The sequence below is a fragment of the Paroedura picta genome, chromosome 14 (assembly GCF_049243985.1).
Source record: "Paroedura picta isolate Pp20150507F chromosome 14, Ppicta_v3.0, whole genome shotgun sequence".
Taxonomy (NCBI): Eukaryota; Metazoa; Chordata; class Lepidosauria; order Squamata; family Gekkonidae; genus Paroedura; species Paroedura picta.
This window is the reverse complement of record NC_135382.1, coordinates 23,209,761-23,229,662: the sequence shown is the minus strand read 5'-3', so window position 1 is coordinate 23,229,662 and position 19,902 is coordinate 23,209,761. Positions and strand designations below refer to the sequence as shown.

The 19,902-nt window shown below is 47.4% G+C and overlaps 1 protein-coding gene across 2 annotated transcripts in view; it reads right to left on the bottom strand.

Moving 5' to 3' along the window:
- Window positions 1–1,321: 1,321 nt before the first annotated feature.
- ADGRG1 (adhesion G protein-coupled receptor G1) overlaps window positions 1,322–19,902 on the bottom strand; it is a 37,555-nt gene continuing 18,974 nt past the window's right edge. Inside the window, exons 2-14 of one of the 2 annotated variants that reach the window (XM_077310101.1) lie at window positions 18,627–18,779; window positions 17,107–17,532; window positions 15,557–15,683; window positions 15,232–15,382; window positions 14,984–15,109; window positions 12,311–12,436; window positions 10,584–10,629; window positions 9,471–9,565; window positions 9,268–9,386; window positions 7,236–7,504; window positions 3,330–3,438; window positions 2,554–2,825; window positions 1,322–1,682 (exon numbers count right to left, since the gene is read on the bottom strand). In XM_077310101.1, the coding sequence (XP_077166216.1) occupies window positions 1,567–1,682; window positions 2,554–2,825; window positions 3,330–3,438; window positions 7,236–7,504; window positions 9,268–9,386; window positions 9,471–9,565; window positions 10,584–10,629; window positions 12,311–12,436; window positions 14,984–15,109; window positions 15,232–15,382; window positions 15,557–15,683; window positions 17,107–17,532; window positions 18,627–18,693 (2,049 nt within the window). In that variant the 5' untranslated portion in view covers window positions 18,694–18,779 and the 3' untranslated portion in view covers window positions 1,322–1,566. Of the gene's footprint in view, window positions 1,683–2,553; window positions 2,826–3,329; window positions 3,439–7,235; window positions 7,505–9,267; window positions 9,387–9,470; window positions 9,566–10,583; window positions 10,630–12,310; window positions 12,437–14,983; window positions 15,110–15,231; window positions 15,383–15,556; window positions 15,684–17,106; window positions 17,533–18,626; window positions 18,783–19,902 lie in introns of both variants that reach the window. The other variant, XM_077310100.1, reaches the window with a different exon arrangement.

Below are 19,902 nucleotides of genomic sequence, written 5' to 3'. Positions count from 1 at the left end.
TTCTAAGACCAGAGACTAGTGGCAGAAAATTTATCGGAAACATTATGGTTGTGCAGCTCCGCTATGCCATATGGCCCAAGGAGGAAAAGATCAGAGGCTTTAACTTTTCGACCTCTACTTGGTTGCATTCTCAAATGGAGTCATATTGGTGCTGTTAGCGTTTTAAGGGGAGAGGAGGAAAGCTGTGCCTTCAAAAAATATTTCCCCCCCTCTTAGGAGGCTAATCAGGAACGGGAGATTATGAAAACCATGCAGAGTTTGAAGGCGACTGCTGGAACCTCCAGTTTGCCTTTTTATGGAGATGTTTGCATAGCATGTCTGTTTTCACCCTGACTGTTCTGTTCTAAGAGGTCTTACGGAAGGATTTTTACATCTGAGGTTCCTTGCCACAGTCCTCAGTAACAAACTGCCCCTCTTGGCTCATGCTGCCCCCCAACCTCTCCTGGAGGCCCCAAAGAGCTGCTCCTCAAGCCCCCAATACCTTCCCCTGCCTCAAAGCCGCATCAGATCTTCAGGGCCAAACTGCACAATGTGTTCTTGAAAGGGCAGGGTTCCTGAGACCTCACTTTCTTATCCAACAGTCCTGCAGCACTTGGGGGAAACATCATTTTGTAGTCTGTAGGGATCTGTTGGGCTTGAGGACAAAGCAGGCCATCTAGTCTAACCCTTTGCTCAATGCAGGATCAGCCTAAAGCATCCATGAAAAGTATCTGTCCAGCTGCTGTTTGAAGACCACCAGTGAGGGGGGAGCTCACTACCTCCTTAGGCAGCTCCCTCCACTGTTGAACTACTGACTAAATTGTTCCCTCCTGTTCTGCATGTGGTTTAAACTCATTAAAGTGGGCCTTATCCTCTGCTGCCAACTGGAACCTTTCCTGGCCCTCCTCCAAGTGACAACCTTTCAAAAACGTGAAGAGAGCCATCCTGTCCCCTCTCCTCCTCCTCTTCTTCAGGATGAACCTTCCCAAATCCCTCAGCCTTTCCTCACAGGGCTTCCCCAACAGCACAACGCCCTGAATTTCCTCAGACTGGGGCTTGGGTGTCCTCCATAGGCTGATGCCTTCCCTCACTGTGGCGATTTCAGAAGGAAGCCGAATCAAATCTTATTTTGCTGGGTATGCTGCCCTCCCACAGAAAAACTGCCTGGACTGTTCTTGGCAGTGAGAAGGCCGGATGGAGCTTTGCCATAACAGCTGGAGCCTTCAAGGGCAAGCTGTAGGCAGAATATGACCCCCAAGGAGGTCTTTCTGATGACAACAGCCCCCCTGTGCAAATATTTAATTCAGGTGCCGGCAAAGATGCAATCACAGTGACTCTGGAGGAGCCTTTTCTTTTTAATAAGTGCAGCTTGGATTTTAAGTGCTTATAAACTTCCTCGCACACCATTTACAAAAACAGAAAACCCCCGAAGCCCCTATGTACATTAGAAAAAAAGACAGCACAAATATATTATTTCCGGATGCAAGTGCCTGCCCCACCCCTTCTGTCCATATATACATATATATATATACAGGCCTCCTTTGTTAGCAGGTGATGGCCTCGACCTTGGGTAATCCCCGCCCAAGGTCACAGCACGCTGCTGCTGGAGTGGAGCTTTGCACTGTTAGTGGACATCAACTGTGCTGAGACAGACCGACGATCCTGCATTATCTTCGCCAAGTACCAAAGGAAGATGAGGAAGCCTGAGGGAAGGAGGAGGAGAGAGAATCAGGTGGAGAAGCAGAAGTTGGAGAAGCTGGTGGAAAGGGGATGGGCGACAATGGTGTTATGATGCACCACATTTCCACCTAGGCTGCCCTGACAGGATGGGAAGGTGCTTTCCAGGAGTGCTGAGGTCACCTGGAAGTGACATCAGCATATTGGAGGGGCAGGGAGACACTCTGGCTTTGGGGCAAAACTCTATAGTAGAATTTGCTTCAACCTGTAGAAGGTCATCCCAGCCTGCCGTTATCACTTTCAGGAGACATCGGTGGATAAGGTTAAAAAGTGACATCCTTCCAAGTTGTGGTGAGTTAGGGGGATGGGCTGTGCCCAGAAAGCAAGGGGCTGCCCCCCTGGACCAGTGGACCTGGCAGTGGACCAGTGGACCTGGCACCCACCAACCGACAGAGCTCAGTTTAATTACGTCTGTCCCTTCTCCCACCCTGACCTGAACAGCCCAATCTCAAAAGCTAAGCATGGTTGGCGCTGGGCAGAATTTGGATGGGAGACCCCCAAGGAATACCAGGGTCATGACATGGAGGCAGGCAACGGTGAATCACCTCTGCCTGGAAAACCTGGCAGGATCACCATATTTTGCATGTGACTTGACAGAGCCAACAAAATTCCCTTCTTTGAGACTGCCCAGAGGGCTAGGGTTGGTTTAGCTTCTTGGGGAGCACGCATGCACATGCATCTAAATGTCACTGCACGAGGATGGGTGTGAGTGGGTCCCTCAGTGACCAATAAAAGTGCAGCATCAGCGGGGAGCTTTTCACTTGGAAAGTTTCTCCGCCCCGGTCCCCCAGCAGTGGCCACCCACCCCCGGAAGGAAGCAGGACCTTGTTCACTGACCTTGGAAGGAGTTGATGATGGTGAAGAGGTAGAGGGCGACAAGCCTGAAGGTCCCAAAAGTGAATGAGAAAAAGGCCAGCCCCCAAGGGAGGCCGAGCACACAGCTGAGTCCCAGGAGCATCACCACGTACTGCCACTGGTGGTAATCCCGCTGCCTTAGCTTGCAGATTGTCCAAACCATCACAGCCAGCATGATGGTGTTGAAGAGGAGCACCAAGCTCAGGTAGCCAAGATTGAGGAAGCTGTTTATATGCTGGTTTGTTATCCAACATCTAGAAGAGACGGGGAGGGAAACAAGGGTGGGAATGTTATGCAAATTACTGGGGAACCCCTTCTCTTCCTCACTGAGGAGTTAAAAGTTCAGTCAAGTAGGGTCATTTTCCACCCTGGAGTTGCACAGAAGAAGATGTGTTGGCTTTTATACCCCAATTTCACTGCCTGGAAGAGTCTCAAAGCGGCTTACAATCACCTTCTCTTCCTCTCCCCACAACAGACACCTTGTGAGGGAGGTGGGGCTGAGAGAGCTCTGGCAGGACTGCTTGGTCAGAACAGCTCTATCAGGGCAATGATGAGCCCAAAGTCACCCAGCTGGCTGCATGTAGAGGAGTGGGGAATCAAAGCCAGCTCTCTGGATTAAAAGCCACCACTTTAACCTGTACACCACACTTTGAGACTCTTGAAGATGAGAGACAAGGAACAATCAGAGGCTAAACCCTAGATTAAGGTTGCAGTGACAGCGTGTCAGTCCTCCCCACGGACCCCAACCGTCAACTTACATGGTTGCGTTGGTGTATCGGCCAGTGGTCTCGTACACCTTAACGGTGTATGGTCCATAGCTTGATTGATCAGCTGCAAGGATCATGCTCACAAGGAATAGAGGAAGCCCTACAGAAAGACAATAAATCAGAGTTTCTTTCTGTTAGGTTCGGCCTTCACCCTCATACATTATGGTTCAGCCACAGCTTCCATCGTCACACCAGAGGCCTGACCCGGTGCTTGTTCTAGGGACGAGCTCGTTCTGTGTCTTCTGCAATATCTATATTTAAAAGCTGTCTGAGAGTACAATGCCACATATCTTTCACCCTAGAAGACCCTGTAGAACCCCTGCTCACCCTAAAAATACTTAGCTAAATGCACAAATAGTACAGATCGATACAAGACAGCTTTTTATTTTCTTAAGAGACTCTTACAGCAATTGGACAAGTGGACTGAACATACCAAGCTGCCTTGCACAAAGCTCCAGGGATGGCTGCAACTCAGTGGTAGAGCCTCTGCTTGGCATGCAGAAGGTCCCAGGCTCAATCCCCAGCATCTCCAGCTAAAAGGTGATGTGAAAGACCTTCCCTTTGACCCCAGAGAGCCACTGCTAGCCTGAGTAGGCAATGCTGACCTCAGTGGACCAATGGTCTGGTTCAGGATAAGGCAGAGTCATGTGTTCGAGTGAGACCATTGGTCCACTATTCTGATTAGCACTTTGTGGTTCTGACGTAGAGAAAGGTCTGTCGAAACACCAGATACAATCATTTAGGTGGCGATTAGGATAGGAGAGAAAAGGCTTTGGGAAATCTTGCCAGACACATAACATCTAGCTGAGCTAGATGTAGATGTCCTTGCGCACAAGCCTAAGGGTATGACCCTTGCTAGAGCTTATGATAGCCAGTCCAGGGAAGGAGGAGCTGCCCAGAATGTGCATATATTTGCCTTGCTTATTGCCATCCTTGTTTAAATTATAATATTACTTAATTTGGCTGGCCTTGGACGTTTCTGTAAACCCCCTTGGGGAGAAAACACCATCAAAATGCCTTCATTAACAAATACATTTATTTATTTCCTTTATCATTGTTCCTTTTCCACTGAAACCTATGGCAAGGTTACACAGCTGGAACACAATGCAGAAAAGGCCATTACTGCATATACTGATAACAAAAATGCAACACAACTGGATTACAAAAACAGAAAATTATGGGATTGTTCAAGGAATATCAGAGTGTAGGGATCCTTAATAGGCTTTGGTCACAGCACTCTCTGGGCCCTGGTCGGAGAGTGGCTAACACTGGCAGTAAGAGATTTTTGCCAGTAGCTATCATGGTACATTTGATTACTCCTGGAGCTTTGTGGCCAGCTTCAGTATACAGAATATCCACATTGATGGTGCTACAGGTGTATATTACTGCTCTTAACTTAAACTTCTTTCTGTAACTTGGGAAGCTGCACCAAATTTCCCCAAGATGGTTTTGCCAATGAGCCTGTACTGTTATCTCTGGGTGCCTGCCTGTCATGATTCGAAGCTGGAAACCTGGTTATTCTCAGGGAAGTGCCATGCAAAAGAGATTCCACCTTGCTAATATTTGGAATAGAGCCTCTTGTGGCGCAGAGTGGTAAGGCAGCTGACATGCAGTCTGAAGCTCTGACCATGAGGCTGGGAGTTCAATCCCAGCAGCCGGCTCAAGGTCGACTCAGCCTTCCATCCTTCCGAGGTCGGTAAAATGAGTACCCAGCTTGCTGGGGGGTAAACGGTCATGACTGGGGAAGGCACTGGCAAACCACCCCGTATTGAGTCTGCCATGAAAACGCTAGAGGGCGTCACCCCAAGGGTCAGACATGACTCAGTGCTTGCACAGGGGATACCTTTACCTTTACCTTTAATATTTGGAATACTTTTTGCTGTTGCATTCTGTTATACATAGAATGCATCTACTACACCCACAGGAAAAAACAAAACAGAATCACAGTGCAGGGGTAAAAACCTGAGTTGCTGAATGCTTAATGTTGACCGTCAAAACTACAAACTGCTTTATTCGATACAATTTCTCATTGTTAAAGATGTTATATGTTTAAGTCAAGATGTTTATGGTATTGTACTGTTTTGTGAACGTTTCCAATGCAAACCGCCCTGAGCTGAAAGGGAGGGGGTATATAAATATAATAAATAAAATATTTTTAAAGTATATACATATATCTCAACAGCAGTTTTGCTTTCAACATTTGCAACAAATTCTTTTTTCTTTTGCACTAGCATACAATGCCCACAAGGGGGTGCTACTCTTATTATTTTTCCTACAGGGGGATAACCACTTCCTCCCTCCCAGCCCACTAAGCTCCATCCTCCGTCTTTCAAAGACATCTTCCACACCTGTCCCCTTTGCACAGCCTCCGCTGCCTCATCTGGCCTGGGACTCTGGTCTGAGCAGCTATGTTTGTTTGAGGTTTTGGCACGAAGGGGTGGGTCACCCCAGAGAACTTCTAACGGGTTCCGTGGATCATGGTTCTCTTGAAATATATAAGGGTTAAGGGGGGGAGGGGGTGACTCCAATGAGGTTTTTTTAGTATCCCACAAGTTTAAAAAACAAGAGAAACCCAAAACCCAATGGCAAAAATGTGTGGATTATCTGGGGTTTATTATTCTTTACCCTTAGTTTGGGTTTTTTACAGAAAGCAAAGTATTTATTACTACAGGAGTGACAAATGTCCTAAAGGGGAAAGAGTCTAAGCTGCTGTCCCACTTGAATTCTACTCCAAAAAAGTACGATTGGAATAGCTAATTCAGCCCAATTGTGTTTTCATCTATCAAAATGCTAGCACTACATTACAAGGAGGTTACATTCCCAAAGCAAGTGAACACATTCCCTGAGGATGCTTGAAGCTGAAGGGCTTCCACTGGACACCCCCTAGAGCAGGGGTTATCAACCTTCCTAATGCTGCAACCCTTTAATACAGTTCCTCATGTTGTGGTGACCTCCAACCATAAAATGATGCAACCAAAACTCATCAATGCTGTGAAGATCTGTTGTTCATGACTGTATATGAATTGTGTTTTTCCCCCCGGGGTTTCTCAGTTCAGTTCTGCCTCTCGTCCCACCATGCTGATCTCGCTGTTTTCCACTGCTCCAGCAGACGAATGCTCTATCTCGATCTACCCTGCAAGGCTGTTGTGTGAATGGCGTCTCTCCCTGCCCCACCCCCGGCCAAGCTGCTTGCCCTGCCACAACCCCTGTGAAAGGGGTGTTGGACCCCTTCCCCAGGTTGAGAACCATTGTGCTAGAGTCTATTCTATCTTTATGGTGGCTTTCATTCGAAGGGGCTCCCTGCGGAGGTGAGGAAGTTGATAGGAAGCACTGTAAGGCTATTTTAAGCCTGTTTTATTTGTGAGCCCTTTTAATCAGGTTTAAGCCGCAGGTACTTTCTTGGGGAGGGTGTAAATGGGGGTTCTTGCTGTATTTTGTACAACATGTAAGTTTTTAATATTGGAACTGCAAGCCAAAAAGAACAGGAGGGAGTATAACATTTTTAATTAACCCCCCCCTACAATGTACTTGATACATTGGACATAAATTCTTCTTGCGGTTAGCCGAAAATCTATTTGCATGTTCCAGAGAGGGAGCAGGAGAAAGAGAAGTAACTTAGAAAACTCTGCGGGGCTTTTTTTTTAGCGGTGTTCTCACCGGCCTTTCCCTCTGACTCTGCTCAGTACGTGGTGCAGGCAGGTGGAAGTAAAATTTGGATCTTGACATTCTGTGACACCTCAGCAGCTGACACGGCTGGACGAGAGCAGCTACAATACCCAAGCAGAGGGTGATCGACATGCCCCTAATGCTTCCTTCTTGTCTCCCTAAACATTTGCTCAGGGCCCCTCAACCTGGGCCATAAGTAGAGAAGTATTCCCAAGCCCCTCAAATACCTACCCCAGCCCACCAGGCAAAGCTTGAGGAGGACGTTCCTGGTGGAGAAATCAAAGACCTCGATCACGAGTTGGTAGAGGCTGTAGCCCTCGATCCCCATCCAGGTCAGGCAAGCAAGCAGCCCAAAGTGCAGGAACATGGCGCCTGCCTTGCAAGCCACGTCATTTTCGGCCGCAGACAGGGGCACGGCAATGAGGAAGCTGACATCAAGCAGGAAGATGGCCCAGAGGAGATTCATGTGGATGTGGACAATACTGTTTCTCTCTTTTTTCCTGCGGAGGACAAGATATGATGTTTCTTTACTGAAGCCCTGAACTGCATTGGTACCCTTGGGACTTTGGGTCATGAAGCTGTCGGCTGTCAAGTAATGTAATGGAGTTTTGAGTTTATCTCCCTGGTCTTGGGATGAGATAATTGCCAGCAATTCCCTTACAGGAATGTTTCACACTTGTATGGTGACAGATGGGGCAAACAGCAAATGGTGGGGTTGGGAGCCTTTGGGCACTAAAAATAATGTAAAACTTGTTAAATATTTATTATGGTGCACAATTAAAAACAGAATAAAAACTTCTTAAAAACTACACCGAACTAACAGCACATAGAACCAAGGACCAAACGCGTTTCTACCCTTCCAGGTCTTCCTCGGTGGTCAAGATTATGATAACACACTCTTTTATATAAATATACCTATATAGAACTCTCTATAATGTGTAGCTGAATGGTTCAGTGGGATCCGGAAAGATAAATAAATATTGGAAAATATCAGAATGAGCATAATTAAAAGAAGAATATGTAAATCATTCAAAAATAAGTGATGACTTACTATAATGTGTAAATTTTATCCTTTTTGGAGACCAATTCCTATGTTATGTCTCCAAAAAGGATAAAACCACCACTCATTTTGTATCCTGTATTCTATTCTGCGGGTTGTTTTCTTGGCACAGAGCTCAGTTTATGAGGCCACATGAACAATGGCTAGGCTGGAAAATGAGGCAGGAGCCAAAGATCATTATACTGGCCTTGAGCCATCAAGATTTCACTCCAGTTTCCTCATTCCAAGCATGAGAAAACTGAGCAAACAGCAAGTTCCACCTGGGGGGAGGGGTGGGGGCAGGGGGGGAAATAGCTGCCGGCAACCACCATCAGGCGCAAGACTCAGGACTGCAAAAAACAAAACAAAAAAAAAAGCCTCTGCCCAATACATGCAGAATTGCACATGGCAGCTGCTATAACTGCCTGGCTTGCCAGAGGCTTGGGCAGGAGTATAGTTACATACATGCATACATATATGGAATCAGGTCTCTGGTCTATCAAGGGCAATACTGTCTATTCAGCTTTGCAGCTCCTCTCCAAGGACTCAGACAGAGGCCTTGCACATCGCACACCACCTGAGCCTTTTAACTGAACATGGGACCTTCGGCATGCCAAGCAGAAGGCCTACCACTGAGGCACAGCCCCCATGGCCAGCTTCCCTCATCCTGTGCCTCTCCTGTACCCTGGTTTCAGGCCGCATCTACACAGGGCAGCAGCAAATTTACTGATTTCCAGGAAGTCCCTGAAAGAGCAATCAGGACATAAGATGAGACTATCAGGAAAATATCAGGAATTTTCTAATCTAACTATGCTAAATATAAGTCTTCTCCAGTGCCCCCTGCAGGACATTCTTCATGTTGTATTCCATCATGCACACTGCAGATTTTGCGTATCCCACCAAACTGAGTGATAATGGTCAGTGAGGCTCCTCAGGACAAGCCAACAAAAGTACCTTTGAAGGACTCAAGGACTCATTGCTATGAGCTGCTCCATGCCATTTTAAAAGCAGAGCAGCAAGTGGGGTGTGCAGACAGCATTCCCTCTTTGAATCGAATCAAAGCAGGTTGATTTTTTGAACCAGTTTCATGGGCAAAGCCCCAGGAAGCCATGCGATATCCTCAAAATGAGCACAAAGTCGTGCAGTTGTTGTCCTTCAGTTTCAGGGGCTTTTTGCTCTCCATGGGGGGTGGAAGTGTCCACATAGAAGAAACACACCACTTACCTGGAGCAAAAGAAAAAACCGATTGTGAAGATCGAGGCCAGGGCTGAAATGATGCAGCCAAAATAGGTAATGGCTGACAGGTAGGTGTTGTGGGTGTAGTCCAGATCTGGGGAGGAGGTCTGCAGAGAAAAGGAAACTGCTTTAATTCAGAGATTAATATTCTTTCGGCACTGGGGGAAACTGGAGTGAGCCTTGGCACTCACCATCAGCACTGCAAAGAAGGTGAGATGGTCCCAGAGGCAGACGGTGCGATTCCTTCCTGCTTCCACTTCGGAGCCAGACGTGTTCCAGAAGCCAGCTATGATCAAAAAGAGATTTTTTTTCCAGTTACACTTTGAAACGGAAGGTGCAAAACAACCTGAGTTCTATGCCATGAGATCCGTTGATCCTGATAATATGGGGGAACAACAGATCTGAGCCGAAAGACCCGTTCTAAAACACTGTGGCATGAAAACACAAAGGCCCCACAATGCAACACATGCAAAGTTTTCTGCAGTTCATCTGTGTTCCTCCACACAGCACTTTCTGTTGTGATTTTTCAGCACGCCTTGCCCCAAACTAGGACTGTGAATAGTTCAAAGGCAGCAAGAAAAATAAAGCACGTCACGATCTCTCATTCAGATGGTCAGATATAGATCACCCTCCACCAGGGTTCTAACTCTCCAAGTCCATGTGCCCAACAGATACTTCCTATGACCCAGGTCCACTTCTAGGGCTTCCACTAATAACTTGGGGGTGGAGCCTGGGAGAGTGGGGTACAGAGAGGGGAGGGATCTCAGAGGGGCACAACGCAAGCCCACAGTTGCTCCGAGCAGACTGATATTCTCCCCTGGAAATCTGCTGTAATTCCGTGAGAGTGTCAGGCCCCGCCTGGAGGTTGGCAACTCGATCTCCTGCATGGCCACATGGAATTGTGAGCTTTTCAACCCACACGGCAGCAGTGCAGTCAGGAGAAAGCTACTGACCCACTTCTAGGACGGTTGCCCTGTTCCCTACCACACCAAAACTGGGAGGGGAGCCAAGCTTTGCAGAAGTAGCCAGATTGAACAGGGTTATACTCCCAGATCATAAATATCTGCTCACAACTAAGCTCCACCCAAGCTTAAACCAAAGACAACCCCCTCCCCACCCTCAGGTTGTTTCAGGACAGATGACGCCATCTAGCAGCTGTTCTCCGCATGCCAGGCAGATGCTCTACCCCTGAGCCATAATACTCCTCTCCCCCAACATGTATGTATGTATCAATGAGGAAACAAGTGCAGGGAACACACGAGGAGAGTCCAAGAATGTCCATCCCACCAAGTGAAGCCACTTACCTTTAGAGCTTGTATCCCAGAACACACACTGTGGGGTTGCATTTTTCTGGAAGAACAAAAATCCAACAGATAATTTAAAGTGTGTCATTTAAAAAAGAAAACTAGAAAATATTGCTAAGAGGCAAAATCTGTAGCTTTCCATCCTCAAGGCCCCCAATGAAAAGCGCTTTATTTATCCAGGGTTTTAGTTAGTCTAATAGTTAATACACCTGCATGGAACCTGATCAAAAATCTGCTTTACGACACATCATTCATTCATTTGTTTATCCCATTTATATACCTGCCGTCTGGTATACCGGCTCAGGGTACTGCACAACATCAATAGAACAACACACAATTGAAATAATACATTAAACTATTTTAAACCATCTTTAACTAACTGCAACATCGATTTCAATTACGGCTAGTATTTCCAGTGCTGTCCCTTTGAGTAGGTCTGTTGCCAGATTGATGCAAATGTGGGAGTGTTCATTAAGGGGGGGGGGCTGTTTCATATCAGCATTTTGACCCAGAACTCACTGGGCTGGTCACTCTCCCTCATCCTAGCCTACCTCATAGGGTTGTTGTGATGATAACATGGGGGCAGGAAGAACCACATATGTTGCCCTTGGAGGAAGGACAAGGCAGAGATTTTAATGGATAGCCACCTTCTCTTTTTACATCAATCCAAGATGTTTTTATGCTCTCTTATAACATTTTATATTGCATTTTGCCTGCTGTTTTGTCTTTGAGATTCACGTCCTTGCCAACACTTTCAACTGAATTAATACTTTCCCTTTTTTGTCTGATCTGCTACCTTTACCTTTAAAAAAAAGAAGTGAATTGTTTATTAAAATTTCAGTTCTTTTTATTGATAGTGTTTATCTGAGCCATTTTGAATGTGATGGATTGGAAAGTGGGGTGCCCAATAATTTAAATAAAGAAATAAGACTAAGAGATCTTCCTTCTGCCTTGCGGGGGTTTCCTCTCTTGTTTGAATTATTTCAGATTTCTGTGGGAAGACCAAGGGGTTGTTCTTTCTCCAGAATACAGAATGCTTCCCTGGCTCCATGTTTTCTGAAAGCATTTGCTGGCACATCTTTTTCCTCCAGGCCCCCACCCCATGAATTCCACTGGGACAAGAAAGCACCCCAAGTGCAAAATGGATAGATTTTTTTGGGGGGTAGGATTTCTTTGCACCTTGGGGGATTTTTTCCTTCACAGAAAAGCGTTAAGTGGTTGCACTTTAGGGACTTTGAATTGGATCCAGCACAAAATTTCCAACAGAGATTTTGCACAAACAGAAATGCAGGAAGACAACTGCAGTTGCTGCTTGCATGGACCTAAACCTATGTATTGCCAAGCACATTTTCTGTTTATGTGAGACTTTGTCTGCAATCTTGTACCTATGGAAGACAGCTCTAGGTGTTGCACACGCAAAGCAGGACTGCGCTAAGTTTTCGGCACTGGTTAGAAAGCATTGTTTATTGATGTGCAACAGATAATGATCTCAAAAGAGGCGTGTGTGTGTGTTATAGTGCCAATTTTTCTATGCATCCTGCCAGGGAAGGACTTTAATCTAAGAAAACTGAGGAAGGATGTAATTATCTCAAAAATCCTGGATGCAGTATTGGCTGGAGTTCTTCATTCACGCAACTAGTCTGCTTTGAGTAGATCTTTGCCACAACACAACATACATCAACTGACCAGATAGCTCTTTTGGAGCAGAGGGAGGTTTTCAGACCTACCGGAAGCTGGTTGTGCCAGAATGAGAGAGCCACCCGCTGCTCCTTGGGCAAACCGGAGACTTGTCGGTCTACCACAGAGACGCCGAAGACCTTTCCGCCAAGGATCCAGCTGGAATTTGGCGGGGGCTGGAATTTCGGCAAAGAGTAGACCGGTTAAGACCAAGCAAGCAACAGGCCTAAGCAACCTCAAGAGACCCTCCCAGGTGCACACAGCCATGCACCAGAGCTACATCCCACAAATCATACCATTTGTTTCCTGGGGGCTTAAAGTCACTCTTACACAGTGACGTTTCAAGAGCAGACAGAATGGACAGAGAGAACTTTTTCTACTTTCCCCCAAAACAGGAGAACAATGGTAAGGAGAACAATGAAAGCCACTTTTAGTCCCCATTGGGGAGAGAAGTGTAATATAAGAAGAAGAGCTGTTTTTTTGTATCCTGCTTTTTTTACTACCCGAAAGAGTCTCAAAGCAGCTTACAATTGCACAGAGCAGATACACCTTCCTCTCTCCACAATGGCTACCCTGTGAGGTAGGCGGGGCTGTGAGAGCTCTAGGAAAACTGCTCTGTGAGAACAGCTATAGGAGGACTGTGACTGGCCCGAGGCCACCCAGCTGGCTGCATGTGGAGGAGCGGGGAATCAAACCCGGCTCTCCAGATTAGAAGCCGCCATTGGAAGAAAATCATAATAGCAATACTGATAAGAGTTCCTATTGACATTCTTCACAAATGTATTTGTTGCTGGAAGGGGATCAGGGGCCTGCTTTTGTAATTTCACTGTGTGATTACAGCAACACTTCACTTGGGGAAAATAATCTGCTTTGCGTTTGGGTGAGTGAGCAAATGACGCTTCCTTTGCCCTGAGCAGCACGCAGCTTGGCTCACTCGCTTGAGCCCTCTAGAACAGAGGTAGTCAACCCGTGGTCCTCCAGATGCCCATGGACTACAATTCCCATGAGCCCCTGCCAGGTGGCAGGGGCTCATGGGAATTGTAGTCCATGGGCATCTGGAGGACCACGGGTTGACTACCTCTGTTCCAGAAGATGCATCTCAACAAGTTCTTGGCTGCTGCTTGGAAGTCCACTCGCCTTCTCCTCAGGTCTTGCCGTCGCCACTGGCGGCCTTCACAAGAGGTAGCTCTCTCTTTGGTCCTCCATCGCAATAGGGCTGCTCCCCAAGGTCTCCTTGTCTCCTAATCTCCATGCATCAAGATGAAGCCACCGCTAGAATGCTATGAAGACCAGATGCCTGCTCACCAGCCCTGCACCAAGACTCCTGGCTGGAGCTGACAGCCATTATATGGCTCTGATAGGCCCAGTCCTGCCAGAACTTGCCTCCAGCTGGTCTTGATCCTTCTCAGGTTGCGTACATGCGCAGGTCAATTAAACGTTCTTTCAGGGAACATCAATTAAGGGGGCAGACCACAACCGCCCAAGGCAAAACCCTCACCCTTGCAGGCCCCCTCGTTCTGACAGAGCAGGAGGTCATGTCAAGACCTGAGCCAGCTGCAATCTGTCTGGAATTCTCCCACCATGGAATTTATCCCCCAGCTTCAGAGAAAGTTTCGGTTTACGCCCTAAAGCACGGAGGGAAATGAGGAAGGCAGGTGTTACCTCGCTCAGCTTTCAGCTAAGGAAAGCTGGGCTAGCGGGGGGAAAAATATCTGGTCCGGTCTAGACGGTGACCTCCCAGGCCCCTGGCTTGGCTGCTAAAATGCAACTGGGAAGAAGGGAAGTGGCCTGAATTGGTGCCTGTGCAGCAGGGGAAAACACAGTCGCTTGTCCCTATTGGCCCTCTGGTGCTTTCGCTTGCCTCTCCACCACCACCCTGCCCGTCAAGTTCCTCTAGAAAAATTGAGAGGGCTGGGAGGACACAACAACGGGGTTGAGCGATTCGGCTCGGTTCGGCTGCTTCGGCAATGACCGAAGACTGAGGCAGCCACTGCCTGCGTGCAGCTGCCGGCTGGCGTGATGCCACTACCGCCACCACCGCCCCTCCTCTCTGTGCCGTGGCACTGGCCTCCTATGCACCGCCTTGGGCTTTGGTGATCGCAGAGGCAGCCGAACCAAGCTGAATTGCTCAACCCTAAATTCTTTAATACCCCATCCCCTGCTGGTGGCTGGGAGGATTACATGATGTGCAAACACAAGGCTTAGACCGCCATGACCTAAAATAGCAGGGGTGGGGTTGCTATTTGTCCCAGCTGGTGGCCCATCAGTACATGCAAGCCCGCGGCTGGGCAAACAGCTGTCCCCGCAGGTCAGGAAAAAAGCACAGGGGAAGCAGGGGTCTAAGCGCCTTCTCTCAGCACACCACATTGCTGATCTGAACAGAGCCCTGGGGATTCCAAAACATGCCTCTCCACCCAGCCCAGGGGGATCCCCAGGGAAAATGCAATGTCTAGTTTGGCTCTTAGTAACCACAGCACGGTGACCCATTTCATGAGCTTCTTATTCAAATGTTACCATGGGTAGTTTCATATCTCCCACACATGCCCTGCAGACGTGTTTTGTTCTTTCCTTGACTTCTTAGAGCATCTGATGGTTTTGCTGCCAAAGCTAAAGTCATCTGTCGGCCTGTACAGAGGCACAGATTCTCTTTGCCCATTTCCCTTTGTATGGAAAGGCACCTGAAAACATTCACTGTTTCTCCCCCCTCCCCCTCAAATAAATACCTGGAAGAGGGTCTGGCTGCTGACTTCCATCAGGACCACCTTCTGCCTGGCTTCCTTACGACCTCTGGGTGTTGCAAAGAGGATGGTGGGCAGAGTGACGTCAAAGCCACAGACCTCTTTGTTCTCCTGCAAAAGCAGGCCGGGAATGAATGGAACAGAAAGAAGCCCCTTGAATGACGGAAACGGGGTGGACTTGGGGCAGGTAGTCCATGTCTTCCTTCCCCAGCCCAGCTCAGCTCTTTTCTCACCTCTATCTTAGAGTGGATGGCCAAGTCTTGAGAGGGCTTGTGGGAAGGGACCTTCCAGACCTTGGCGCGCAGCCCTGGACCCCTCCCCAAAGTCCTGCTCTCTTCCTTGAAGTCCATTTTCCCCAAATAGGAATCCAAACGCTGCAGGGAGCTGTCGGAGAAAACAAAACCAAGGGGGCTTGGAGACACCAACAGAGCTAACTGGCCAGTGTGGCGGTAACTGGTTCACTGCTTTGCAAGGGAGAACCAGCCGCTGGTGTCCTCCGCTGGTGTCCTCCGTACCCAATTTACTAACACAAGTAAAGAACATTCCTTCGATACTCACTGATAGGAGGTTTCAGGGTTGTTTCTCCTGCCTTGTGTAGGAGAATCCAGGGCAACTGCTACATTCCTGAGTTCTTTTTCCACTTCACACACCTGGAGGGAGCGTTTTAGGTCAACACTTTCACGATCTAGCGTGCAAGGGGGAAAAGCGAAAGGAAAAATAATTGGACTAGTCTCCAGCCGCTCTTCTTCCTGGGATTACAATCGGAATGACACAATTCTTCAGTCATGTTCTGCATGCATAAGAAGCAGGGGGGCCGGGGGGGCAGGAGGTGGGAAATTCAGAATGTTGCCTCTCACAGGAACACCTCCTCCCATGTGGTCTAGTCTTCCATTAAAGATCTCTTCTCAAAGTCCTGGGAAAAATGCACAATGCCTCTGGGTGCACCACTTCGGTCAGGGTCACAAGTCAGTTTGAAAATACCACTTTAAAAGCTGATTTTGCCAAAATTAAGCAACTCACTTGCCGTGGGCTCTTCAGGCTCAGGAGAAAGGCTGTTGGGGAGGGGGAGTAGGCGCTGATGCTGCCCATAGTCAGCGCAATCTGTTTCCTGAGGCTTTTAAAGTGACCGTGTGACTCTGATCAAAGTGATGAAACTCAGAGACAACTCATAAACAAACATACATACAGTTTTTTTTTACCCTGAATCGCTGTTTGCCGAAAGGGGGCAGGTAGCAATCAGAGACAGGGTCTTTTCAGTGGTGGCACCTGACTTTCAGAATGCTCACCTAGTGCCCACCTTATTTATTCATAAGGTCAAAACATTTATTTTTATTTCAGGCTCTTAACGTTGTTTTGTAGTCTAATTCTAGCCTATTATATGGGTATCATTTAAACTGCTGTTTTTAGGACACTGGCTTATAGTCAAAGAGTTTGGTCGCACGGTTCCAGTGGTGAACTGCATCAAGCAAGCTGGAGCTCGGTGGCAGAGCATCTGCTTGCTATGTAGAAAGCCCCAGGTTCAAACCTCGGCATCTCCAGTTAAGGATCTGCCAGCTGATGCTGTGACCCTGCAGAGTTACTGCCAGTCTGAATAGACAGTACTGACTTAACAATGACAATGACAATGACAATGACAGTTTGTATAGCCTGCCCTTCGTAACAACGGGATGCAAACTATACACTGATAAACAGGGTTTCTTTCTTTTGGGGGGGTGGACCAGGGGTCTAAGGAAGCTTCATGTGTCTTCAAGCATGTATCTGAAGAATCAGCATATATATATTCTATGTAAACAAATAATAGACCATTGGTTTGGCTTCTTTTTGAGCACAACAGACATTCTGGGTCCTGTCACCTTCCTTGGAGTATAACCATCATTCTTGCTATTTTGTCTCCTACCACCTGGGCCCCCTTGCACTTCCTGCCCAGAACAGCTCAATGGATCTTCTCTCCAGTGCAAAAGCACTTCCCCCTCTAGGGATCAAGGGTTTTTATTACTCTCCCTCCCAGCCTCTTCTCCTTCACCCTACAGTCTGAGTGGCACACCTGAGCTGGAAGGGGATGGGACTAGCCACGTGACCTTGCAGCCCTTTCTAGAAGTCAGCCTCACCATGGAAGATGATCTCATACGCAGTGGCATCTGGAAGGGACTTGTTGTGGGATCCCTTGTTGTAGGCGTAGGAGACGCTGTGAAGAACGGAGCTGCCACCTGTGCTGTTTTTGCCACTCACACTGGAAGAGCAGAGGAAACTTTTGGCCTCAGTGCTCAAGTTGAAGCTGGTATTGCCATATTGTAGTATGAAAAGGCCAGTTTCCTGTTCCCCATAAACACAAAAGCGGTAAAGTCCATGACGATTTTGCAGGGAATAAGATATGGAGTCTGGAAGGAATGGCGCAGTTATGTTCAGTCCCTTGGCAGAGTTGACAATGCTGATGCTGCTTCCATTCCTGCGATAATGGATGGAGCTATTCTGAGTCTGGTTTCTTGTAGCACAAAACCGGAAATCTTCCTTCTGCACCCCAAACCCATGAATACCTGTAGGACACAAGCATACACACACAGATGGAAAAAGTATCTTACGGTATTTTGACTGAGAGAAATGTCCCGGGAGTCTTCTCACAGATTAAGAGGATTGATGGTAGAGAAGGCCATGACTTTGCAGTTGAGTTATGGTGACCCCTTATGGGGTTTTCAAGGCATTATCTCTTTGCCATAGCCTGCCTCTGTATCAGATAGCACTTAATTTGTAGATGACACTAAATTGGGTGAGATGGCCAATACTCCAGAATAAAGGACTGCTATTCAAGATCTGGATAGACTGGAAAATTGGGCCATAGTCAACAAAATGAATTTGAAAAGGGAGAAGTGTAAAGTATTATATTTGGGTAATAAAAATGTGATGCATCAATATAAGGTGGGGGGGTATCTGGCTTGATAGTGGTACATGTGAAAGGGACTTTGGAGTTCTGCTGGACAATCAGTTGAATATGAGCCAAACATGTGATACAGCCACTAAGAACGCTAATGCAACATTAGGCTGGATTACTAGAAGCATAGAATCAAGAGCAAGGCAAGTTACAATATCTTCTGCACTGGGTTAGGCTTCCTCTGGAATATTGTGTCCAGTTCTGGGCACGGCAGTTCAAGGAAGATATTGAGAGGTTGAAATGCATTCAGAGAAAAGCAACTTGGATGGGTGAGTGGCTGGAATCCATGCCTTACAAGGAGGTTGAGAGGCCTGGATATGTGTTGCTTGGAGGGCAAGGGGTGATAGGATAGCTGTGTTTAACTACGTAAAAGGCAGACATATGAGGGGGCCAATTTGTTGATTGCAGCTTTAAGCTACCAGCAAGCATTTTGAGGAGTTCTTTTTAGGCCTCCAAATAGCAACAGACTCCATATAGCAGGGAGCTCAGCAGTTGTGCTTATAGGCAGAAGCAACAGGACAGTAGCTTTGCAGATCATTCCGCACACGTTGGATAATGCTCTTCCAATGTGGATTTTCCAGAGCAATTGGGAAAATCTGCTTCTAAAATGCATGGAAATGTATCTATTATTATTAGTGTGTGTGGGGGGCAGGGGTGCTTGATCCAACCATGGTGGCAACCAAACTACATGCTTCATGTTACCTTGGAGCTGGAAAAACAGAGACATCATTAAGAGAACAATCCCAGGTGGCTCGATCTTGAGGTCCATTCTGGAGAGGATTTCTCTGGCAACAGAAGAGGAGACCTCCCAGGCTGGTCAGGGCAACTCCATGAATACTCAGCCCTCCTTCCACTCTGCTGGAAGTAAAGAAGATTTAGGATTTATGTACCGCTTGCTGCCTTTTTATTGCTGTCGTCTGAAGACGAACATCCGGCGTTTCTATTTCAAAGGTAGATTATATTAAAATTCCTATACAGCAGTTCGAAAGAGACAACGGGAGCCATTCAGATCTACATGCTCCAGGGACAAAATTTAACTTGAAAAGGGCTTTTGTAATACAAATGTTTTCAACGGGTGCCAGAAGGCCCTTGCGGCAGGGGAAAGCAGCTGCCAAGTCAGACTGCATAGAAGTTCCCGTCAACAGGATTTCTCCGGCAGTGGATTACAGCAATGAAGCTTCTCTGGCTGACCTCAGAACACTGGCCAGTCTAGGTGAGTGAAGGCAGTCCACCAGGTTGCTAGAAGCCAAGGACAATAAACACCAGAACTATGTGTTGGGCCCAGAAGCGCATTGGCAGTGCATTACATCGACACAAGATGGAACCACTCTTCTTGCTGTGGGCCAGCCCTAATCGCTCTATTCAGCACCAGTGGAAGCTTCTGAACTGTCCCCACAGAGAGAGAATTACAATTCAATGGCCGTGTTGAATTAGTTCAGAGCAGGATGACACCTTGCTCTGTTTACTGTCCTGCAGATTAGGGCCCATTCCACACACACTGGATAATGCAGTTTCAATGTGCTTTTGTAGCTGGATTTCCCTGTGCAGAACAGGAAAATGTACTTCAAAAGTGCATTGAAACTGCATTAACCATTGTGTGCAGAATGGACCTAGCACATGAACCTCAGTCAAACCAACGGTCCATCTAGTCCAAGCAGAGCTGCCAGATCAGGCGACATCCTGCAGTGGCCTCCCAAACCCCGATACTGCTCAGGAGGCTGTGAAGCAAGAAGGGGCCTAGAAACGCCTACACTCTTGTGGTCCAGACACAGAACTTTGTTTGACGAACTTTCGGGTGACAAGATGCCCCAGTGGGCAACCTCCAGGCGCCATTCGTCAGCCCAAGCATAGACTGATGGTAGATTGACGGAAACCATAGGCTGCTTTTAGAAAGGAAAGAAAAACCAAAAAAGCCACTCTTTTGCTCTCTGTCGGGAACAGCCATGCAAATTGCGCATGGTAGGAGAGCCATGATGCA